At 44.0% G+C, this 25,950-nt stretch overlaps 1 protein-coding gene across 15 annotated transcripts in view; it reads left to right on the top strand.

Moving 5' to 3' along the window:
• The window catches only part of LOC112235723 (tight junction protein ZO-1-like), a 144,875-nt gene that overhangs the window by 115,797 nt on the left and 3,128 nt on the right, over positions 1–25,950 (top strand). For 10 of the 15 annotated variants that reach the window (XM_024404218.2, XM_024404208.2, XM_024404205.2 and 7 more), the window contains 7 exons: positions 515–1,417; positions 1,749–1,831; positions 10,902–11,117; positions 18,252–18,361; positions 18,485–18,872; positions 19,194–19,411; positions 25,344–25,487. In XM_024404218.2, the coding sequence (XP_024259986.2) occupies positions 515–1,417; positions 1,749–1,831; positions 10,902–11,117; positions 18,252–18,361; positions 18,485–18,872; positions 19,194–19,411; positions 25,344–25,487 (2,062 nt within the window). The remainder of the gene's footprint in view (positions 1–514; positions 1,418–1,748; positions 1,832–10,901; positions 11,118–18,251; positions 18,362–18,484; positions 18,873–19,193; positions 19,412–25,343; positions 25,488–25,950) is intronic. The other 5 variants (XM_024404214.2, XM_024404219.2, XM_024404215.2 and 2 more) reach the window with 3 other exon arrangements.

The raw sequence follows: 25,950 nt of genomic DNA on the forward strand, positions 1-25,950 counted from the left end.
ATGGCTTTTAAACATCCCATGAAGTTCAAGTAAATTATGACTTTTTTGTTCAATGGCTACTTTTCAAATGCCATGGTTTTTAGTAGGGTTTACGTTGTGCGGGGGACATGCAGTATTTTCATTTGGCTTGTAATGTTATCAAGATATAGTTTTTATTTTCTTTTGTATCTACTTTGTTTGTTTTGTTTTTGGGTTGCTGTTTAAACTAAAGTGGTATGTTGTGTATATATTGAGAGCTCCTGTGTGTATTGGCTGCTCTGATCTGACATTCAGACCTACATTCTGTTTGACCTGACCTTTAACCCCTACCTCTGAGTGTCTCTATTTCAGGTCTCCCTGCTTCCTCTCTCTGCTTCCTCCTTCAGCCATTATTAATCTTCTGTTTTAATATTCTACGTTGCCTTCTGTCACTTGATTCTTATATTTATAAGCACATTTATTTATTGGATGTGTGCTACTGGTTGCTCTTGTCCCATTACTCACCATATGTTTCTTCCATTGTTTATTTCCTCAGATGTACAAGAAGGATCCCTACCTGGAGGAGCCAGTCAGAGTGAACCAAGGTGGTGTAAAGCCGTCTCCGGCGATGGGGCCGCCCATGACCTACGAGTCCCAGCCTCCGTACCAGGACCAACACCCGTACAGAGATTACGATCACCCGCCCAACCGCTACGACGGGGGTGGCTACCTGGAACCAAAGTATCGTAACTTCGACTCTCAACTGCACCACGAGAAAAACGTGCCTCACTACGATGACCAGTGGCCTCCATACAACCAGCAGACCTCTGGCACACCACCCCACCAGCAGCAGCACCCCCCTGGGCCTGGCTACGACCCCCGGCTGTCCTATGAAGATGGACCCGAGCGAGACAGCCCCCCTCAGCCGCGCTATGATGAGAACCCGCTGGGCTACAACGGACGACCTCGCTACGGCAAGCCAGCAGGACCAGGAACCATCCGCTACGATGAGCCTCCTCCATCCGTCCCAGGGGGCTACGCTCCCCTACGTTACGACCAGGAGCCTCACCCGTATCCCCCTGCAACACGCTCTCCAGAGCCCCCGAAACAATACTACCAGGGGGAGCCTGCCCAGCGGTCAGGACCTGGTCCTGCCTACAACCAGGCAACACCACAGCACCGAGGCTACAAGCCCCCATCCCAACAGTATGAACCCATCATGAACTTTGACGCCCCAGTGCCCGCACCCAAACCACAACCAGAGGCTCTCCGTCCCTCACCTGGGGACACGGTGATCACTACAGCCCCCAATCCCCTTCCCCCTCCCCCCAGAGTGGAGCTGGAGGACGACCCGGCCATAAGGGCCCAGTCGGTGCTGTCCAGGGTCAAGATGTTTGAGAACAAGCGCTCTGTGTCTGTGGACCGAGCCAAGGAGGCAGGAGACACCGTCGGGCCCAGGGTAAGCATCTGGAAAACACCTCACTCTTGTGCACGTATGTAATGCTCAGTGCTAGACTTGGGCACGAGCTCAAATGCTCTACTGCCTGAGCTCCTGTTCCTCTTATAGAATATTAGCTCAAAAGTATTGTGGAGCTCCTGCACCTAAATGCAAACAGTAGCGGCACATAAAATGAGTACCAGAACCTATTTCAGTCCAAGTTAAGCACTGGTAATGCTCACAGGGTTACCTGACCCTGACCTCTTCTAATTCTATTTGATTTGTCCATGTGATGTCCGTAAAGGTTTACTTTTCCAGGAATTTTATTTGCATTTCTATCTTGCTCCCACAGTCAGCAGATCTGCCCACCAAACCAGGCGCGTGCATTCCTAAAGCCAACTCGCTCAGCAATCTGGACCAGGAGAAGTCGTTCAGGTAATGAGTCATAATGGAGTACAGCCCTGAGCCCCTCCCACCACACACACACTACATCACACCACAGAACAGATGCTGCTTTATCTCTGAGGGCCAAATATGTCTGTTAGGGCTGTCAGGTGATCCACTCTGAAGTGGATAATAGGGCTTAGAAAGGTAAATGACTTTTGAAGATATATGACAGTGTACTGTATTGTATGGCTGCCGTCTTGTGTGCTCTGACCCAACTTAGCCATTATTTTGATGTTTATCTACTTTTTTGGCACTAAATCTATCCGCTATCATTACATATGATCAACAAATACTTTTGAACATCAGACCGGCTCTTACTTAACTCAATTCTGGGTTCAACTACGAGTTTGACTCATCTGCCCTGGGCTCATTGTGTACCTCCAACCAAATCTTCGGGCTACCCAAGAGGAAACGCCGGCGAAAAGGAGGCAGGAGAGTGGCCGTCCTGGCGAGTCGAAGGAAAACCAGCCACCAGTTCCCTTCATTCTATTGGCCACTTGATAATAAGATGGATGACCTCTAGCGGGACTCTCGTAACTGCAATATCCTCTGTTTTTCTGAAACATGGCTTTCAGACAAAATACTTGATGGATTCTCCATTCACCGAGCGGACAGGATATCGGATTCAGGGAAATCTAGAGTGGGAGAGCTAAGTCTCTTCATCAGCAGCAAATGTTGTGCAGACTCTAGCGCAGTAGAAGGGAGTTTTGTCCTATTGTTCACGTCTTGAAATACCTGATGGTCAAATGCTGACCTTTTAACCTCCCGAGAGACTTTTCATCTGTTAATGTGACTGCTGTATATATTCCACATCAGGACAACAACAACAAGCTGGCACTTGATGAACTGTACGAGGCTATAAACAAGCAGGAAACCATGCACCCGGATGCTGCTTTTCTTGTTCCCAGTGATTTTAATTCCGCGCCACTCCTGCTTCCTGTTTACATTCAAAAGCTCAAACAGGAAGACCCATGATGTGCTCCATAGAGAATGGTCTACCGGAGCAGAAGCTATTCTACAGTACTGCTTTGCTAGTGCTGACTGGAATTTGCTAATCAGGAAATGCATCGCTGACATCGTCTCCACAGTGAAGGTTTGCTGCTTCCCCAAACTAAAGCCCTGAATTAACACAGAGGTGCGTGTTAAGCTAAAGGACAGAGCTACTGCTCACTGGGCTATAGCAACGAACCGTGAGGCTATGGCCGAGGACACAAATGCGTACAAGAAGTCCTGCTACGACCTCTGCAGAGCTATCAAACAGGCAAAGGGGTAAGATCTAAACAAGGTGGAATCCTATTATACCGGCTCTGAGTCATGTGGCAGGGGCTACAGTAAATTATGGACTACAAAGGAAGCCCTAGCCGTGATCTGCCCAATGAAGTCTCTCTACCAGACAATCTCAATGCCTTTTGTCAATGCTTCGACAAAAACAACACAGAGCCCAGCATGAGGGCCCCCGCTGAGCCAGAGGACTGGGTGATCTCTCTCTGAGGCTGACATGAGTAAGGTTTTTAAGTCTGTCAACACGCGTAAGGCCGCATGTGTCTTCAGAGACATTTTCAACCTCTCCTTGTCCCAGTCTGTAATCCCCACGTTTCAAGCTGACTACCATCATTCCTGTTCATCAAAACTCTAAGGTATCCTGCCACGTTAACTACCGTCCTGTAGCACTCACATCTGTAATAATTAAGTGCTTTGAAAGGTTGGTCATTGCACACATGAACTCCATCATCCCAGATAGCCTGGACCCACTCCAATTTGCATACCACCCACAACAGATCCATAGAATACGCAATATCAATTGCACACCACACTGCCCTCTCCCACCATAGTGCCCTCCAAGAGTGTCACCAAGCTCGGGACCCTGGGATGGAACACCTTCCTCTGTAACTGGATCCTGGTCTTCCTGATGGTCGACCCCAGGTGGTAAGAGTAGGCAACAACACCTCCGCCACGCTGACCCTACAACAATGGGGCCCCCCACGGGTGTGTGGTTAGCCCCCTCCTGTACTCCTAGTTCACCCAAGACTGCGGCCACGCACGACTCCAACTCTATCAAGTTTGCTGATGACACGTGGTGGTAGGCCTGATCACAAATGGCGATGAGACAGGGAGGACGTCAGAGACCTGTCAGTGTGGTGCCAGGACAACAACCTCTCCCTCAAAGTCAGCAAGACCAACAAGCTGATCTTGGACTACAGGAAACAGGGGAGGGTGCACACCCTCATCCACATCGACGGGGCCGCAGTGGAGGGTCATGAGCTTCAAGTTCCTCTGTGTCCACATCACTGAGGACTTAACATGGTACTCTCACACCAGTACAATTGTGAAGAAGGCACGGCAGTGCCTCTTATCCCTCAGGAGACTGAAACGATTTGGCATGGCCCCTCAGATCCTTAGGAATTTTTACAGCTGCACCATCAAGAGCATTCTGACTGGTTGTATCACCGTCTGGTATGGCAACTGCACCACCCTCGACCCGAAAGCCCTACATAGGGAGCTGCGGACGGCCCAGCGCATCACTGGGGTGAGTTCCCAGCCATTCAGGACGTACATTCCAGGGTGTGTCTGAGAACTGTTTTCCATACTCCCGTCCGGCAGGTGGTACAGTTGCATCAAGGGTCAGACCAACATAATCCTAAACCATGGGTCCTCAAAGGTTTTGGGGCCGGGTACCCCTTTTGTGATAGCAAATTCATCAGGAACCCCCTCATAATCAGAACACAACTTGAGTTAAATGAAAATAGCATATATGGAGTTTTACCATGACTTTGTGTGCATGGCTGGACGAGCCAAGCCTTGGGCCGTGGGAAGGAACATTTTAAGGACTCGCCACTTGGCATTGGAGAGAAAAAATTTAAGTTTTCAACCAAATGTCCTGCAATTTTAACACATTTTGTCATGGAGTAGAGAAATGTTTTGTTTTAACTATAAAGCTAATATCCTGCAATTCAACCCATTTTTAAATGAGGCAGAGAAAGAACCTTGCCATTTTAAAGCTTAAAGTAACTGTCCAGTGTTTCAAGAATTTTTTATAATATTATCTATAATTAATCATTACACTATGACTGAAATAATTACCATTTTTGGAAGGAAAACTGTGTTAAAAAGCAGCTTTTCTATGTTGGAATAGTGTGGGCAGAATGACTGCCCCCTCTCATTGAATGACTGCCCCCTCTTTTTGTAAATAAATTAAAATATTGAAGACGATCATGGTACAAATAATAGCTTCTAAACACCAGATGTATGTCCTTGAACCCATTATTTTAAAATCACATTTTTAAGTGTTTTTTTCCCCCTCCAATTTAAACTTTGTCCACAAATCCGAGTATAGGATGAGACAACAAATGATTTGAGTGAGTGAGGTAGATAGGTGGGTGAGGTAGATAGGTGGGTGAGGTAGATAGGTGAGGTAGGTAGGTGGGTGAGGTAGGTAGGCGGGTGAGGTAGATGAGTGAGTGAGGTAGGTGAGTGAGTGAGATGGGTAGGTAGGTGGGTGAGGTAGGTAGGTAGGTGGGTGAGTGAGGTAGGGTGGGTGGGTAGGTAGGTGGGTAGATGAGTGAGGTAGGTAGGTAGGTGAGTGACTGAGTGGGTAGGTAGGTAGGTGGGTGGGTGGGTGGGTGAGGCGGGTGGGTGAGGCAGGTAGGTAGGTAGGTAAGTGAGGTAGGTAGGTAAGTGAGGTAGAGAGGTAGGTAGGTGAATGAAGTAGGTAGGTGAGTGAGGTAGGTACGGTAGGGTGGGTGGGTGGGTAGGTGAGTGAGGTAGGTAGGTGGGTGAGGTAGGTAGGTAGGTGGGTGAGGAAAGTAGGTAGGTAGGTGAGTGAGGTAGGTAGGTGAGGTAGGTAGGTAGGTAAGTGAGGTAGAGAGGTAGGTAGGTAGGTGAATGAAGTAGGTAGGTAGGTGAGTGAGGTAGGTAGGGTAGGTGAGGTAGGTAGGTGAGGCAGGTAGGTGAGTGATGTAGGTAGGTAGGTGAGTGAGTGAGTGAGGTAGGTAGGTAGGTAGGTGGGTGGGTAAGTAGGTAGGTGAGTGAGTGAGTGAGGTAGGTAGGTAAGTAGGTAGGTAGGTGAATGAAGTAGGTAGGTAGGTGAGTGAGTGAGGTAGGTAGGGTAGGTGGGTGGGTAGGTGAGTGAGGTAGGTAGGTGAGTGAGGTAGGTAGGGTAGGTGGGTGGGTGGGTAGGTAGGTGAGGTGAGGTGGTGGGTAGGTAGGTGAGGTGGGTGGGTGGGTGGGTGAGTGAGGTAGGTGGGTGAGGCAGGTAGGTAGGTGAGGTAAGTGAGGTAGGTAGGTGAGTGAGGTAGGTAGGGTGAATGAAGTAGGTAGGTGGTGAGGTAGGTAGGTGGGTGGGTGGGTGGGTAGGTGAGTGAGGTAGGTAGGTGGGTGAGGTAGGTAGGTAGGTGGTGTGAGGAAAGGTAGGTAGGTAGGTGAGTGAGTGAGGTAGGTAGGTAGGTGTAGGTGGGTGGGTAGGTAGGTAGGTGAGGTGGTGGTGAGTGAAGTGGTAGGTAGGTGAGGGGTAGGTGAGTGAGGTAGGTGAAGTGAGGTAGGTAGGTGGTGAGTGAGTGAGGTAGGTAGGGTAGGTGGGTGGGTGGGTGGTGAGGTAGGTAGGTAGGTGGTAGGGTAGGGTGAGGAGTGAGGTGGGTGGGTGGGTAGGTGGGTAGGTGAGGAGGTAGGTAGGTAGGTGGGTGAGGTGGGTAGGTAGGTAGGTGGGTGGGTGGGTGAGGCAGGTAGGTAGGTGGTGGGTGGGTGGGTGAGGCAGGTAGGTAGGTGGTGAAGTGAGGTAGGTATGTGGTGGTAGGTGGGTATGGTAGGTGAATGAGGTAGGTAGGTGAGTGAGGTAGGTGAGTGAGGTGGTGGGTGGGTAGGTGGTGGTGAGAGGTAGGTAGGTAGGTAGGTGGGTGAGGTAGGTAGGTAGGTGGTGAGGTGAGGTAGGTAGGTGGTGAGGTAGGTAGGTATGTGAGGTAGGTAGGTGAGTTAGAGGTAGGTAGGTGAGGGGTAGGTGAGTGAGGTAGGTAGGTAGGTAGGTAGGTGGTGGTGAGTGGAGTGAGGTAGGGTAGGGTAGGTGGGTGGGTGGGTAGGTAGGTAGGTAGGGTAGGTAGGTAGGTAGGTGGTGAGTGAGTGAGGTAGGGTGGGTGGGTAGGTGGGTAGATGAGTGAGGTAGGTAGGTAGGTGAGTGACTGAGTGGGTAGGTAGGTAGGTGGGTGGGTGGGTGAGGCAGGTAGGTAGGTAGGTGGGTGGGTGGGTGAGGCAGGTAGGTAGGTAGGTAAGTGAGGTAGGTATGTAAGTAAGGTAGAGAGGTATGTAGGTGAATGAAGTAGGTAGGTGAGTGAGGTAGGTACGGTAGGGTGGGTGGGTGGGTAGGTGAGTGAGGTAGGTAGGTAGGTAGGTAGGTGGGTGAGGTAGGTAGTTAGGTAGGTGAGTGAGGTAGGTAGGTAGGGAGGTAAGTGAGGTAGGTAAGTGAGTTAGAGAGGTAGGTAGGTAGGTGAATGAAGTAGGTAGGTAGGTAGGTAGGTGAGTAGGTAGGTAGGATGGGTGGGTGGGTAGGTGAGTGAGGTAGGTAGGTAGGTAGGTGGATAGGTAGGTAGGTGAATGAAGTAGGTAGGTGAGTGAGGTAGGTAAGTAGGTAGGTAGGTGAGTGAGGTAGGTGGGTGGGGCAGGTGGTGGATAGGTAGGTAGGTGAATGAAGTAGGTAGGTGGTGAGGTAGGTGAGTGGTAGGTAGGTGGGAGGTAGGTGGGTGGGTAGGTACATAGGTGGGTGAGGTAGGTAGGTAGGTAGGTGAGGAGGTAGGTAGGTGGGTGAGGTGGTGAGGTGAGGTGAGGTGAGTGGTGGTGAGGTGAGAGTTAGGTGAGGTGAGTGAGGTAGGTAGGTAGTTGGTGAGTGAGGTAGGTAGGTAGGTAGGTAGGTAGGTGAGTGAGGTAGATAGGTGGGTGGGTGGCTGAGGCAGGTAGGTAGGTAGGTAAGTGAGGTAGGTAGGGTGAGGTAGAGAGGTAGGTAGGTAGGTAGGTGAATGAAGTAGGTAGGTAGGTGAGTGAGGTAGGTAGGGTGGGTGGGTGGGTGGGTAGGTGAGTGAGGTAGGTAGGTAGGTAGGTAAGTGAGGCAGGTGGGTGGGTGGGTAGGTAGGTGAATGAAGTAGGTAGGGTAGGTGGGTGGGTGATTGAGTGAGGTAGGTAGGTAGGTAGGTAGGTAGGTAGGTGAGTGAGTGAGTGAGGTAGGTAGGTAGGTAGGTAGGTAGGTAGGTGAGTGAGGTAGGTGGGTGAGGTAGGTAGGTAGGTAGGTCGGTCGGTAGGTGAGTGGGGTAGGTGGGTGAGGTAGGTAGGTGAGTGACTGAGTGGGTAGGTAGGTGGGTAGGTAATTGAGGTATAGAGGTAGGTAGGTAGGTAGGTAGGTAGGTAGGTAGGTAGGTGAATGAAGTAGGTGGGTGGGTAGGTGAGTGAGGTAGGTAGGTAGGTGGGTGAGTGGAGTGAGGTAGGTAGGTAGGTGGGTAAGTGAGGTAGAGAGTGAGGTAGGTAATTGAGGTATAGAGGTAGGTAGGTGAATGAAGTAGGTAGGTAGGTAGGTGAGTGAGGTAGGTAGGGTGGGTAGGTGAGTGAGGTAGGTAGGTAGGTAGGTGAGTGAGTGGAGTGAGGTAGGTGGGTGAGGTAGGTAGGTAGGTGGGTAAGTGAGGTAGGTAAGTGAGGTAGGTAGGTAGGTAAGTGAGTGAGGTAGGTGGGTAGGTGAGTGAGTGAGGTAGGGAGGGAGGGAGGGAGGTAGGTAGGTGAGTGAGGTCGGTGAGGGAGGGAGGGAGGGAGGGAGATAGGTGGTAGGTGACTGACTGCATCCATTTGTCCTTCATCCTTCTACTGATCACTATTACCCCTGTTTACATGACACTTGCACACTCACAAAAACATACACACGCACACACCCACCACTTATGCTGCTGCCATACTGCTTACTATTATTATTATTTATCTTGCTACAAGTCCTAATCCCTGCCTACATGTTCATATCTACCTCAAATACTACAGTATCCCTGCACATTGTACATGTACCCTGTATATGCCTCCCTGTCTTATTTCTTGTTTTTTTGTCATTTATTAATAGTTATATGAATACTGCACTGTTGGGTAGGGCTTGCAAGTTAAGCATTGTACCTACGTAAATCAATGCCGCTGCCTTTCACTGGCGCTACTGGTTGCTGCTCTTGGTTTTGGAGCGCCCCTCGGTGGACACTAAGAGAAACTACCTTCCAACTCTGCACACACTGACCGATGCAGTAATATACACTGCTCAAAAAAAATAAAGGGAACACTTAAACAACACAATGTAACTCCAAGTCAATCACACTTCTGTGAAATCAAACTGTCCACTTAGGAAGCAAAACTGATGGACAATAAATTTCACATGCTGTTGTGCAAATGGAATAGACAACAGGTGGAAATTATAGGCAATTAGCAAGACACCCCCAACAAAGGAGTGGTTCTGCAGGTGATGACCACAGACCACTTCTCAGTTCCTATGCTTCCTGGCTGATGTTTTGGTCACTTTTGAATGCTGGCGGTGCTTTCACTCTAGTGGTAGCATGAGACGGAGTCTACAACCCACACAAGTGGCTCAGGTAGTGCTGCTCATCCAGGATGGCACATCAATGCGAGCTGTGGCAAGAAGGTTTGCTGTGTCTGTCAGCATAGTGTCCAGAGCATGAAGGCGCTACCAGGAGACAGGCCAGTACATCAGGAGACGTGGAGGAGGCCGTAGGAGGGCAACAACCCAGCAGCAGGACCGCTACCTCCGCCTTTGTGCAAGGAGGAGCAGGAGGAGCACTGCCAGAGCCCTGCAAAATGACCTCCAGCAGGCCACAAATGTGCATGTGTCTGCTCAAATAGTCAGAAACAGACTCCATGAGGGTGGTTTGAGGGCCCGACGTCCACAGGTGGGGGTTGTGCTTACAGCCCAATACCGTGCAGGACGTTTGGCATTTGCCAGAGAACACCAAGATTGGCAAATTCGCCACTGGAGCCCTGTGCTCTTCACAGATGAAAGCAGGTTCACACTGAGTACATGTGACAGACGTGACAGAGTCTGGAGACGCCGTGGAGAACGTTCTGCTGCCTGCAACATCCTCCAGCATGACCGGTTTGGCGGTGGGTCAGTCATGGTGTGGGGTGGCATTTCTTTGGGGGGCCGCACAGCCCTTCGTGTGCTCGCCAGAGGTAGCCTGACTGCCATTAGGTACCAAGATGAGATCCTCAGACCCCTTGTGAGACCATATGCTGGTGCGGTTGGCCCTGGGTTCCTCCTAATGCAAGACAACGCTATACCTCATGTGGCTGGAGTGTGTCAACAGTTCCTGTAAGAGGAAGGCATTGATGCTATGGACTGGCCCGCCCGTTCCCCAGACCTGAATCCAATTAAGCACATCTGGGACATCATGTCTCGCTCCATCCACCAACGTCACGTTGCACCACAGACTGTCCAGGAGTTGGCGGATGCTTTAGTCCAGGTCTGGGAGGAGATCGCTCAGGAGACCATCCGCCACCTCATCAAGAGCATGCCCAGACGTTGTAGGGAGGTCATACAGGCACGTGTAGGCCACACACACTACTGAGCCTCATTTTGACTTGTTTTAAGGACATTACATCAAAGTTTGATCAGCCTGTAGTGTGGTTTTCCACTTTCATTTTAAGTGTGACTCCAAATCCAGACCTCCATGGGTTGATAAATTTGTTTTCCATTGATAATTTTTGTGTGATTTTGTTGTCAGCACATTCAACTATGTAAAGAAAAAAGTATTTAATAATAATATTTCATTCATTCAGATCTAGGATGTGTTATTTTAGTGATCCCTTTATTTTTTTGAGCAGTGTACTATACGCATGTTGCAGAGGCTGTCCCGTACACATGTTTATCATTGAAGCGCTGATGTTTTCATTGTAGTTCTGTCTGATTTGTTATATGGTAAATTGTAGTGATTTAGAGATCGGAACAAAAACACCACAATATATTTTAGAGGAATTTCTTTGTGTGGTTTATGTTATTTTAATTCTCACCCCTTCTTTATCTCTCTCTCTTTATCTCTCTCTTCAGAGTCCCTGAGCCTCAGAAGCCCCGTGAGGTGTCCGATGATGACATAGTGCGCTCTAACCACTATAATCCAGATGAAGACGAGGAGTACTATAGGAAACAGCTGGCCTACTTTGACCGGCGAAGCTTAGACGCAGGCAAGGCCCCTCAGACAACACCTGTCATCGCAACCAAACCTGCTGCTCAACCACAAGCACATCCCGGATACAACTACCCCAGGTAACTCACTCCCACGTGTCACTCTCTCTGGGATATGTGGTAGGAAATCAAATCCCTGTGGTGGGAGACGGTGTATGTGAGTGGAACGGAGCGAGGAGTGGATCGTTTTGACTGGAGCGTCGGCCTTCTCGCCCGCTCCAGTAGCGCTCACTTCACGAGCTCAGGGCATGCCCGTCCCAGCATGCATTTTTTGTCTACTTGTCTGCTGCTGTAGCCCTTTGCTTTAGCTACTGTATGGTAAATATTTTCATAAAGCATGATGGCGTACTTACTAAGTGGACATGCTAACAGAAAGGAACGAGGTGAGTAGCTAGCTATGTGTGTCATTGTAGCAGAGTGTTTATAAACTGAAAATCAGATCTCTTAAAAGTTTCATTAATTTCCGTTCTATCTATACAATCATTGATTTTGGCCCAATAGGCCTGGCATATTACCTCTTCCAAGGAGCTTTCTGTTTTGATAGGGTTATTTTACCTACAATCCTTTAGGCTTACCCACAGAAAAAAAGAAAGAGAAAACGATGCATCCCTGCCCAGCCTGGGGATGTTTAGCATCACTCAGAGGGTGATGCAAGCTGACTAGCCTAGTAACTGGCCTACTAGGCAAGTCAGTTAAGAACAAATTCTTAGTTACAATGACAGCCTACTGGGGAACAGTGGGTTAACTGCCTTGTTCAGGGGCAGAACAACAGATTTTTACCTTGTCAGCTCTGGGATTTGATCCATCAACCTTTCAGTTACTGACCCAATGCTCTAACCATTAGGCTACCTAATTTGTATTTAATTCTAAGTAAGTCACAGCCTATATGTGTAATTTATAGAGTAAATTGATTTAATGCAACAAAAATGTTTTTTAAGTGCTGAGCGCTTAATGCCACTGCCAGCCTAGTGTGTCACACTAGCAAATTCTTCAAAATGTATTTATTTGTCGGCTACATCCTTGAAATAATATAGCCTAAATAATACATTTTTGGCTACCTGTCGGACTCCTGACCTATTTCGTTTTTATATGCTGTTTAATACGACATGTAGCCTATTTGAATTGATAAGCGCTTCTTACAGTCATCCTTTCCTGTTTATTCAAATACTTTTCATTCAAATAATTTGGTTTTGTTTTCAATTTTCAAACCAAATGGTAGGTCCAGGTAGTCACAACAATAGATGGATGTTGGTTAAACTGATGATGATTTTAATTAATGGAGCGAATTTGGAGTGGCAGTTTTTGAGGAGCGTTTTTTAGCGGAGCGGTTAGAAAGGACCGCTCCATGAGCGATGAGCAGGTTTTCCAACCGCTCAACTCCGCTCACATACTCTGGTGGGAGACACAATATAGCTTACTTTCCCCCTGCAGCACACTCACCAGAAAGAAACCTAATGGGGGTCTAAAGCTTTTTATCTTAGTGGTTCCTCCCTTAAAAGTTGCGAGCTTACGCCGCGGGACATAAAGGTACCCAGCGTTACGGCTTCATTTCTTCAGACCACCACAAGGGGGAGTTAGAGCACTCAGTATGTGTTTAAGTCCAAAGGTTTTTATATGACCAATCATATCGACTGGTTCCAATGACAAAAATGTTTTAATGTTTATTTTTATTTTTTATTTTACCCCTTTTTCTCCCCAAATTCGTGGTATCCAATTGTTAGTAGCTACTATCTTGTCTCATCGCTACAACTCCCGTACGGGCTCGGGAGAGACGAAGGTTGAAAGTCATGCGTCCTCCGATACACAACCCAACCAAGCCGCACTGCTTCTTAACACAGCGCGCATCCAACCCGGAAGCCAGCCACACCAATGTGTCGGAGGAAACACCGTGCACCTGGCAACCTTGGTTAGCGTGCACTGCGCCCGGCCCGCCACAGGAGTCGCTGGTGCGCGATGAGACAAGGATATCCCTACCGGCCAAGCCCTCCCTAACCCGGACGACGCTAGGCCAATTGTGCCTTGCCCCATGGACCTCCCGGTCGCGGCCGGTTACGACAGAGCCTGCGTGCGAACAGCGCCCTTAACCTATGCGCCACCCGGGAGGCCCCCAATTGAAGGACAAACAGTACAGTTAGATAGCAATAAAAACAGTACTATAGAGGCACAGAATAAGTTAGAGGAAAAACAAAAAGAAATGGAGGAACTTATTCAAGAAAGATCTACTGTAATATATTATAATAATAAAGCGAACTGGATGGAATATGGGGGAAAATGCACCAAATTCCTTTTCAATCTTCAATATAGAAATGCTACCAAAAAATGTATTCAAACTTGTTACAAATGATGGAGTCACGCATGATTCACCAACTTCTATTTTGAAAGAGGAAGTAAAGTACTTTAAGAATATGTTTTCATTCCAGGCTCCTCCATTCCAGGCTCTTCCATCTGTCGTTCTGCCCCTGAACAGGCAGTTAACCCACTGTTTCTAGGCCGTCATTGAAAATAAGAATTTGTTCTTAACTGACTTGCCTAGTTAAAAAAAATCAATTAAAAAAAATCTCCACTAACTGAAACTAATTGTATGGATTTTTTTCCTAATAATAATGTAAAATTAATATCTGTACAGAAAGACTCATGTGAAGGCCAAATTACTGAGGAGGAACTGCATGAGGCAATTGGGGCCTTTAAGGATGGGAAAACTCCAGGGCTGGATGGCATACCAGTGGAAGTATACAAAACTTTTTTTGGTATACGCGTGTTTTAACCACTCCTATATAAATAGTAGATTATCAGACACGCAACAAGAAGGTCTGATATCATTATTACTGAAACAGGACCCAAGTGGTGTATATATAAAGATCCAGTCCATTTAAAACAATTGGAGACCTCTTACACTTCAGTGTTGTGAAGCAAAAATCCTAGCAAAATGCTTGGCACATAGAATTTAAAAAAGTTTTGTCAGATATTATTCATCCTAATCAGACAGGTTTTTTACATGGACGATACATTGGAGATCATTTAAGACAAGTACTGGAAACAATAGAACACTATGAAATATTGGGGACACCAGCCCTGGTTTTCATAGCTGATTTTGAAAATGCTTTTGAGAAAGTATGACTAGAGTTTATATATAAATGCCTAGAATATTTCAATTTTGTGGAATCTCTTATAAAATGGGTTAAGGTTATGTATAGTAACCCTAGGTGTAAAATAATAAATAATGGCTACATCTCAGAAAGTTTTAAACTATCTAGAGGAGTAAAACAAGGTTGTCCACTATCGGCATATCTATTTATTATTGCCATCGAAATGTTAGCTGCTAAGATTAGATCAAACAATAATATTAAGGGATTAGAAATCCGTGGCTTAAAAACTAAGGTGTCATTGTACGCTGATGATTCATGTTTTCTTTTAAAACCACAATTGGAGTCTCTCCATTGCCTCTTAGAGGATCTAGATACTTTTGCTATCCTCTCTGGATTAAAACCAAATTATGATAAATGTAACATATTACGTATTGGATCACAAAAAAATGCACATTTTACATTACCATGTAGTTTACCAATTAAATGGTCTGACGGAGATGTGGACATACTTGGTATACAAATCCCAAAAGAAAGAAATGATCTCACTCCAATACATTTTTATAGAAAGTTAGCAAAAATAGATAAGATCTTGCCACCATGGAAAGGAAAATACCTGTCTTATTTGTGGAAAAATCACCCTGATTAACTCCATAGTCATATCACAGTTGACCTATTTGCTTATGGTTTTGCCTACACCGAGTGACCTGCTTTTTAAATTATATGAACAAATAATATTCAATTTCATTTGGAACGGCAAGCCAGATAAAATTAAAAGGGCGTATTTATATAAAATTAAAAGGGCGTATTTATATAACGAATATGAATTTGGTGGGCAGAAATGATTAAATATTAAAGCATTAGACCTCTCACTAAAGGCATCAGTCATACAAAAGTTATACTTAAATCCAAACTGGTTCTCTAGTCAATTGGTATGAATGTCTCATCCTATATTCAGGAAGGGCCTTTTCCCCTTTGTTCAGATTACACCTGCTCACTTTCGGTTGTTTGAAAAGGAAATCATCTCCAAAATATCTTTTATTTTTTAAACAAGCCTTAGAAAGTTGGTTGCAATTGCAGTTTAATCCACTTGAAAGGACGGAACAAATAGTACAACAAATATTGTGGTTAAATTCAAATATACTAATTGATTTAAAGAAACTGTATTTATCGGAGAAATGTTTAAAAAAGGTATAATTTTAGTGAATGATATCATTAATAGGACTGGTGGAGTTATGTCACACATGCAGCTAACACAGACATATGGAAATGTCTGCTCTACCCAAAATTACAACCAATTAATTGCAGCATTACCACAAAAATGGAAGAGGCAAGTAAAAGGGGAAAAAAGTAAGGAACTTGTATGTCGGCCATGTATTAAAGAACATAAATAGTTAAAGAAAAGTGTGATAAATAAAAAACATATACCAATTTCATTCATTTTGCACACCAATATCTCTACCTGTACATGACCATCTGATCATTTATCACTCCAGTGTTAATCTGCAAAATTGTAATTATTCGCCTACCTCCTCATGCCTTTTGCACACAATGTATATAGACTCTCTTTTTTTTTCTACTGTGTAATTGACTTGTTAATTGTTTACTCCATGTGTAACTCTGTGTTGTTGTCTGTTCACACTGCTATGCTTTATCTTGGCCAGGTCGCAGTTGCAAATGAGAACTTGTTCTCAACTAGCTTACCTGGTTAAATAAAGGTGAAATAAAAAGGGCCAAAAAGCTGACAGCTGTGCCATATAAATTGAAAAATAGTTGGGAAGAGATTTTCGATGTACCCATTCCATGGCACATGGTTTATCAATTGATACGCAAAACAACGCCAGACTCAAAACTTTTAATTTTTAAATATAAATTACTATACAAAATTCTTGCAACTAATAGAATGTTATATATATAGGGGATACAATCTATCCAGCTCTGCAGATTCTGCTGTGAGGAGGCAGAGTCATTAGATCATTTATTTTCGTTTTGTCCATATGTAGCTCGTTTTTGGTCACAGGTCCAGGAATGGCTGAAGAATTGCAACATTTGCCTAGAACTAACACTACAGATAGCAATACTGGGTGATTTGAAAAGCCATAGTCAATCAATCAATAATATAATAATTATTTTAGCAAAATGTTTATTTTTAATTTACAATCTGTAGAATCTATGAGATTAGGAAGGTTCAATTATTTTCTGAAGCATCACAGCACAGTTGAGAAATACCATGGGGCAAAAAAGTATTTAGTCAGCCACCAATTGTGCAAGTTCTCCCACTTAAAAAGATGAGAGGCCTGTAATTTTCATCATAGGTACACTTCAACTATGACAGACAAAATGAGAATTTTTTTTTTTCTCCAGAAAATCACATTGTAGGATTTTTAATGAATTTATTTGCAAATTATGGTGGAAAATAAGTATTTGGTCAATTACAAAAGTTTATCTCAATACTTTGTTGTATACCCTTTGTTGGCAATGACAGAGGTCAAATGTTTTCTGTAAGTCTTCACAAGGTTTTCACACACTGTTGCTGGTATTTTGGCCCATTCCTCCATGCAGATCTCCTCTAGAGCAGTGCTGTTTTGGGGCTGTTGCTGGGCAACGCAGACTTTCAACTCCCTCCAAAGATTTTCTATGGGGTTGAGATCTGGAGACTGGCTAGGCCACTCCAGGACCTTGAAATGCTTCTTACGAAGCCACTCCTTCGGTGCCCGGGCGGTGTGTTTGGGATCATTGTCATGCTGAAAGACCCAGCCACGTTTCATCTTCAATGCCCTTGCTGATGGAAGGAGGTTTTCACTCAAAATCTCACGATACATGGCCCCATTCATTCTTTCCTTTACACGGATCAGTCGTGCTGGTCCCTTTTCAGAAAAACAGCCCCAAAGCATGATGTTTCCACCCCCATGCTTCACAGTAGGTATAGTGTTCTTTGGATGCAACTCAGCATTCTTTGTCCTCCAAACACGACGAGTTGAGTTTTTACCAAAAAGTTATATTTTGGTTTCATCTGACATTCTCCCAATCTTCTTCTGGATCATCCAAATGCTCTCTAGCAAACTTCAGACGGGCCTGGACATGTACTGGCTTAATTAAGCCAAATTTCTTTAAATAAATCCCATATGCTATGTTATTACAAAAAAGGTTTTTCATTCTCTGGTAATGCCAATTTGGAATGCTTCTCAAAGAATCCCTCTGGTGGTCAAACTACCACAAACTTGCATTAACAGAAAACATGTATGACAGTTAATAACGTGCCACAGAATGCTTTTCAAGGAGGAACCACTGTAGCTACATACACACTCTACTCCTGGGGTCTAAAGCTAGACTACAGTATATCTCTCAGCAACACACACTACCACCACCGGAACATTTGATTCACCCTGCCATGGAAACGGTCCTCTTATAGTTGAAAGGACAGAGTTGGTGTTTGGCCCATGCTGACAAATGAAAAACTAATTTTTGAAGGCAAGCTGTGTTTTGTTATCCTCCTGGGCGACAGTAGAAGGGTTACTTTGATGTACCACACTGTGTGCATTCTCCACCTCAGTCAAAGACCATGCCAAAGATACAAGATTAAGTGGGAAGGGAAAAATACTATCAGTATTCTTTTATTCTGAATTTCTTTCAACTATCAACAATGGGTTTCACCGTTCTTACAAGGTGTTTTACCACTATAAAACGTGCCTCGAGACGTTCAGGCTACTTTGGATGTCAAAGCTGCAATGTATGCATCATTATTTGCCCCATTTTGTCATTATCTAATTAATCAATTGCACTGTAAGGTCTTATTGGCACCAGTAGTTGAAAGCATATTTTAAAGGGTGTTTTGGAGAAGCAATCTGTGTAAATGAATACAGTCAATTAACTAGATGGAGCCACTGTGTTTTATTAAAACTAACAGACTCACTGAACTGCAGTAATTGAACCTTCCTCTTGAGGATACATGGCATGTAACTGGTGTCACTGTTTAGGTCTAGATTTTTTGAAGTAGTACACATGACAAACTGTGATACATTATTTAAAATCAGTTATTCTAACCCTGGCCTGAATTCTTCTTTACCTTAAACCCATATGTTTGTGCCATCATTGTGACATTGGTTGAATGTGCTCTTGTGTTTTTTTACAGGGCAGAGTCCGTGGAGAAGGTCAGTCCCGTGGAGAGGAGATATGAACCTGTTCCCCAGGTTACCCCTGCTGCCCCACCTGCCATACTGCCCAAACCCACCTCACCTGAGGGTAAGCACTATTGTATAGGACACACACTAATCTAGTTGTACATGCAGTATTTTCATCTAGAAATATAATACTCACACACACTCACAGTGACTCACTTAAAAGATCCCCATGATTCTCCCAAAGCAGACACAGTCACGACCAACTACCTACCCCAGAAGAGTTACCCTGAGAAGTCTCCAGTGAACGGTACGGCAATGAAGGACCAGCCCAAGGCCCCGGCCAATACCAGCTACAACCGCTACGTCCCCAAGCCCTACACCAACTCCGCCAAGCCCTTCGAGAGGAAGTTTGACAGCCCCAAGTTCAACCACAACCTGCTGCCCAACAACAAAACAGACCTGACCCCAGCCATCAAGGCCCCAGCCAACAGCACAGCCCCAGCCAAGCACCAGATCTCCCCCCAGCCTACAGACATGGACTCAGGCCTCGACACCTTCACACGCACCATGGACAACAGGTCCAAGTACCAGCACAACAACATCAACGCTGTGCCCAAGGCCATCCCTGTCAGGTGAGAGGATTCAACATCACCCCCTAGAGGGGTAACCTACCCACTGGCGGAACTATACTGGGTTCAGTTATAATATATAGATTATAGTGTTATCGCCTCGCTTCATGTATTATGGAAGAAACACACCAGGAGTGAGGAGTGTTTCTGTGCATGGCTAGAGAAAAGAAAGTCACATGGTCATGGGTCCTACAGTTCTATAGTTGACACACTGAATGATACCAATGCCTTTGCCTGTCCAGAAGGTGTCACCAAATGTTTGAGGCGGGTTCTAACTGGCTCTATGTTCTGGTATCTGACTGTGACAACTCTCTCCCCCTGTAGCCCCAGTGCTCTGGAGGATGATGATGAGGATGAAGGTCACACGGTGGTGGCCACGGCCCGGGGGGTCTTCAACTGTAATGGCGGGGTGCTGAGCTCCATCGAGACGGGTGTCAGCATCATCATCCCACAGGGGGCCATCCCCGAGGGCGTAGAACAGGAGATCTACTTCAAAGTCTGCCGGGACAACAGCATCCTGCCCCCCCTGGACAAGGAGAAAGGTCAGACATGGGTTCATGGTAGAGGTTGACTGATTAACCGTAATGGCCGATTAATTAGGGACGATTTCAAGTTTTCATAACAATCGGAAACCGGTCATTTTGAACGCCGATTTTGCCCCCAAAAAATCTTTATTATATAACATCTTTAAATCTTTATTTAACTAGGCAAGTCAGTTAAGTTAAAACCTCTTGAAGCTAGGGGGCACTATTTTTATTTTTGGAAAAATAACGTTCCCAAAGTAAACTGCCTATTTCTCAGGACCAGATGCTAGAATATGCATATAATTGACAGCTTAGGATAGAAAACACTCTAAAGTTTCCAAAACTGTAAAAATATTGTCTGAGAGTATAACAGAACTGATATTGCAGGCGAAATCCTGAGAAAAATCAAATCAGGAAGTGACTCTTATTTTGAAACCCCTGTCTTTCTATGCAGATTCCTTTTTCTACGTCTTCCCTAAGGTGTCTACAGCCTTTAGACGTAGTTTCACGCCTTTATGTTGAAGAATGAGCGTAAACGAACACATTGCGTAAGTGGCCAGCTGATGGCTCTCAGAGGGATTCTTGCGTAAAAGAGAGAGGTAGCCATTTTTCCTCCCGGTCCTACTGAAAAGCCAACTGTCCCGGTTGATATATTATCGAATAGATATTTGAAAAACACCTTGAGGGTTGATTATAAAAGCCATGTTTTTTGCCATGTTTCTGTCGATATTATGGATATCATTTGGAATTCTTCTCAGCGTTGTCGTGACCGCTATTTCTGGTGGATTTCTGAACATAACGTGACAAACAAACTGAGCTATTTTGGGTATAAAAATAATCTTTATGGAACAAAATGAACATTTGCTGTCTAACTGGGAGTCTCGTCAGTGAAAACATCAAGATCATCAAAGGTAAACGGTGATCATCAAAGGTAAACGGTTAATTTGATTGCTTTTCTGATTTTCGTGACCAAGCTTCCTGCTGCTAGCTGGACATAATGCTATGCTAGGCTATCGATAAACTTACACAAACGCGTGTCTTGCTATTGCTGTAAAGCATAATTTCAAAATCTGAGACGACAGGGTGATTAACAAAAGGCTAAGCTGTGTTTCGCTATATTTCACTTGTGATTTCATGAATTTGAATATTTTCTAGTAAGATTATTTGACCGTTGTGCTATGCTAATTAGTGTAGTTGCTGACAATTCTCCCGGATCTGGGATGGGTAGTTCCAAGAGGGTATTAAGAACACATTCTTATTTTCAATGACGGCCTAGGAACGGTGGGTTAACTGCCTTGTTCAGGGGCAGAACGACAGATTTTTACCTTGTCAGCTCAGGGATTCAATCTTGCAACCTTACAGTTAACTAGTCCAACGCTCTAACCACCTGCCTCACGAGGAGCCCGCCTGTTACGCGAATGCAGTAAGAAGCCAAGGTAAGTTGCTAGCTAGCATTAAACTTAATCAATCATAATCACTAGTTCTAACTACACAAGGTTGATGATATTACTAGGTTAACTAGCGTGTCCTGCGTTGCGAAAAAGGACCGTCGTTGCTCCAACGTGTACCTAACCATAAACATCAATGCACAAAAGTATATATTTTTAAACCTGCATATTTAGCTCAAATAAATCCAGGTTAGCAGGCAATATTAACCAGATGAAATTGTGTCACTTCTCTTGCGTTCATTGCACACAGAGTGAGGGTATATGCAACAGTTTGGGCCACCTGGCTTATTTGCGAACCAATTTTCCAGACTTTTACGTAATTATGACATAACATTGAAGGTTGTGCAATGTAACAGGAATATTTAGACTGATGGATGCCACCCGTTATATAAAATACGTAACGGTTCTGTATTTCACTGAAAGAATAAATGTTTTGTTTTCGAGATGATAGTTTCCGGATTCAACCATATTAATGACCTACGGCTCGTATTTCTGTGTGTTATTATGTAATTAAGTCTATGATTTGATAGAACAGTCTGACTGAGCGATGGTAGGCACCAGCAGCTTCATAACCATTCATTCAAACACTTCCGTGCGTTTTGCCAGCAGCTCTGCTGTTTATGAATTCAAGCTTATCAACTCCCGAGATTAGGCTGGTGTAACGATGTGATGTGAAATGGCTAGCTAGTTAGCGGGGTGTGCGCTAATAGTTTTTCAAACGTCACTCGCTCTGAGACTTGGAGTAGTTGTTCCCATTGCTCTGCATGGGTAACACTGCTTCAAGGGTGGCTGTTGTTGATGTGTTCCTGGTTCGAGCCCAGGTAGGAGCGAGGAGAGGGACGGAAGCTATACTGTTACACTGGCAATACTAAAGTGCCTATAAGAACATCCAATAGTCAAAGGTATATGAAATACAAATGGTATAGAGAGAAATAGTCCTATAATTCCTATATATAATAACTACAACCTAAAACTTCTTACCTGGGAATATTGAAGACTCATGTTAAAAGGAACCACCAGCTTTCATATGTTCTCATGTTCTGAGCAAGGAACTTAAACGTTAGCTTTCTTACATGGCACATATTGCATTATTACTTTCTTCTACAACACTTTGTTTTTGCATTATTTAAACCAAATTAAATGTTTCATTATTTATTTGAGGCTAAATTGATTTTATTGATGTATTATATTAAGTGTTAATTCAGTATTGTTGTAATTGTCATTATTACAAATAAATTTTAATCGGTATCGGTGTTGAAAAATCATAATCGGTCCACCTCTAGTTTATGGTACACAGGAGTTAGAAGATTTCACAAGGGGTCATTCGCCCCTCTTTATTCCAGTCTTAAGATATTCTATTCTTCAGTTACGTGTTTTTAGTACCTTAATTGCTGTCTTTACAGTGAATATTATAGGTATTCACCTCTCTTAGATTTTTGTTCACATTTTGTTGCGTTACAAGGTGGGATTGAAATAGATTTCATTGTGATTTTTTTGTCATCGATCTACACAAAATACTCAAAATAATGTCAGAGTGAAAAGAATTATTATTTTTTTATTATTATTATTTTTTTTACAAATGAATAAAAATGTATTAACAAAAATATAGTCATTGCATTAAGTATTCAACCCCTTTGTTAAAGCAAGCCTAAATTAGTTCAGGAGTAAAATACTGCTTAACAAATCACATAATCAATTGCATGGACTCACTCTGTGTGAATATAATAGGTGCTGACATTGTTTTTTTTATGACTTTCCTCTTTCCCCCATACACACAACATCTAAGGTTCCTTAGTAAAGTATTTAATTCCAATCACAGAGTCAACTACAAAGACCAGGGAGCTTTTTGGAAGACGGGCAGATATTGGTAGATGTGTAACAATAACAAATTAGACATTTAATATCTCTTTAAGCATGGTCAAGCTAATAATTATGCTGTGGATGATGTATTAAACCGCCTAGACACATCAAAGATGCAAGCTGTGTTTCGAATACTCATACTAATGCAATGCAATTCTTCAGAAAATGGGCGTGGCTTCACAACGTTTTCAGATTTTAAGAAAATGGCTGAAAATATGCAGCCGTCGTATGACGAGAGCGGATACAAATTCATTGCTTTAACTAATTATGACAAATGTTAGGAAAATGTTGAAGAATGTAATAAAGTAATGACATCAAGTAAGTTAGGTTACACATTGTTTGCTGACAATTTGTTAGCTTCGCTGACCTTACGAACCGGATAGCATATCATTACAGCAGTATGTACCGGTATATTAACTAGCTACTAGTTGGCTACTAATACATTGTCAAACTTGGCAGTATATTAACTATATGCTAACTAACTAACTAACCAACGTTTATTGACTTGATTATTCACGTCATGCTTACCTAAGTGGTATAGTCATTGTGCATTCTCAATGGGCATTAATTCTGGTTATCTACTCTGATTTCAGGGCACTCTCGTCTGAGTGTGCTAGAGTGCAGAATAATGGATGAATTTACGAACGCTCAACACCCGTTGAATATGACCGGTTGCAGTAAATGTTGGCAAATAAGCGGAATTAAATTGTTGCCAGCAGCACAGTTAAAGTCACCAATGCTCTGGATAACATGAAAACAACCTAATCAGCTCTGCTAGGGAGAGTAAAATGGTCAGAGTGAGGTGTTCTCTCATTTGTGTCTGGAAGTATCTAGCCAGTTAGCTCGGGTGATTGACTGTTGTTGTGAGGTCAGAATCTAATGTGCTAGTGATGGCTATTTAACAGTCTGATGGCCTTGAGATAGAAGCTGTTTTTCAGTCTCTCGGTCCCAGCTTTGATGCACCTGTACTGACCTCGTCTTCTGGATGATAGCGGGGTGAACAGGCAGTGGCTCAGGTGGTTGTTGTCCTTGATTTATCTTGTTGGCCTTCCTGTGACATCAGGTGCTGTAGGTGTCCTGGAGGGCAGGTAATTTGCCCCCGGTGATGCGTTGGGCAGACCGCACCACCCTCTGGAAGGCCCTGCGGTTGCGGGCGGTGCAGTTGCCGTACCAGGCGATGACACAGCCCGACCAGATGCTCTCTATTGTGTATAGCAACAGCACCAACTTCCGATCGACAGGCGAAGCGCTAGTATGCTCAACTGAAAGGATACCGTTGGTTTACACTATGCTAAAATGAATAATAGCAATAGTATATTACTAATAGTATATAGTATGTTGTATATGCTTATTAAGTATATAGTATACAGTATGTTAGTATGGGTATTCGAACACAGATGCAGTCTTCCTTCTGAACTGAGCTGCAGGACATGGAGGAAACTGCTCATGGATGTCACAATGAGGCCATTGGTCATTTTAAAACAGCTACAGAGTTCAATGGCTGTAATGGGAGAACTGAGCATGGATCAACAAGATTGTAGTGACTCCACAATAATGACCTAAATGACAGAGTGAAAAGAACAATACAAATATACAGAATAAAAAATATTCCAAAACATGCTTCCTGTATGCAACAAGGCACTAAAATAATACTGTAAAAAACATGGCAAAGGAATACACTTTTTGGCCAAAATGCAAAGCCTTATGTTTGAGGCAAACCCAACACATCGCAGAGTAAATGCTTCCTTATTTTTAAGCATTGTTGCATCAGGGTATGGGTATACTTGACATCGGCGAAGACTGGAGAGTTTTTCAGGATTAAAAAAAGGGATATCGCTAATCACAGGCAAAATCCCAGAGGTAAACCTGCTTCAGTCTGCTTTACACCAGACACTGGGAGAAGAATTCTCCTTTCAGCAGGACATTAACCTACAACACAAGGCCAAATCTACACTGGAGTTGCTTACCAAGAAGACAGTGTATGTTCCTGAGTGGCCAAGTTACAGTTTTGACTTAAATGTGCTTGAAAATCTATGACAAGACTTGATCTGTCTAGCCATGATCTCCAACACCTTGACAAAGCTTGAGAATTTTTAAAATAATTATGGGCAAATATTGCGCGATATATCGAAGAAAAACATTAAGTACACTTAGCATCAGATGAATCTGGTTCATATCCCTTTAAATCCAGCAAAGGTTTGTCGCGTTAGGCTATGGAACATGGAGTTTTCAAAATAATAATAAATCCTCATGTTGTTTTTAAATATATAATCGATAATATATCAACCGCAAATGTCTTTCAGAAGCCACTTCCTGTTTTGATTTTCCTCAGGGTTTCGCCTGCAATATCAGTTCTGTTATACTCACAGACAATATTTTGACAGTTTTGGAAACTTTAGCGTGTTTTCTATCCAATACTAATAATAATATGCATATATTAGCAACTGAGACTGAGGAGCTGGCCATTTACAATGGGCACCTTTTCATCCAAGCTACTCAATACTGCCCCTGCAGCCATAAAAAGTTAAATGTTCACCGTGCCTGTTTCAACCCATTAAGTAGCCCAAGAGCTTCAGTGATCTTAGGAACACTATGTGCATGTGTATTAGCCTCCTAACCCTGTGGTGTATATCTGTTTCCAGGAGAGACCCTGCTCAGCCCGCTGGTGATGTGTGGCCCTCACGGCCTCAAGTTCCTGAAGCCTGTGGAGCTGCGTTTACCTCACTGTGCGTCTATGACCCCAGATGGTTGGTCTTTTGCTCTAAAATCCTCCGACTCCTCGTCGGGTACGCTGTCCTCTCTCTGTCCTTTTGGGGTCGGGGCTTTGGGTTGGCTTTGTGACAAACTGATGGTTGTGGGTCACTTTGATTTTTATGGTTTCATTTATTTGGTATTTCAGTTTAATCACTCACTCATTCATCTACTGATCTTTATTTATTTGATGTGGTCTTCAGATCAAAGTTCTTCTTGTCATTGCTTTTTCATGCTGAAACATATTTCTTTCTGTTCTTTCCTCCACTTTGGGTCTATGTCATCTGTTTGACATGGATATGATTCCATTGGACATGCATCCAGCCAATCAGTTTTATGTTCATGAGATTAGTTTATTCTTTGTTGTGAATCATTCCACATTATTTTCCTACAAGTGATTTTTTTCTCTCACATAGCCACCCAAACGTCTATCCTGAAACGCAGCGGTCCTCTTAAATTTGGAAGAGGACCCTCTCAGAGACAGACGCATGGCTCCCT

This window comes from Oncorhynchus tshawytscha, linkage group LG12 (genome assembly GCF_018296145.1).
Source record: "Oncorhynchus tshawytscha isolate Ot180627B linkage group LG12, Otsh_v2.0, whole genome shotgun sequence".
NCBI classification, from domain to species: Eukaryota; Metazoa; Chordata; class Actinopteri; order Salmoniformes; family Salmonidae; genus Oncorhynchus; species Oncorhynchus tshawytscha.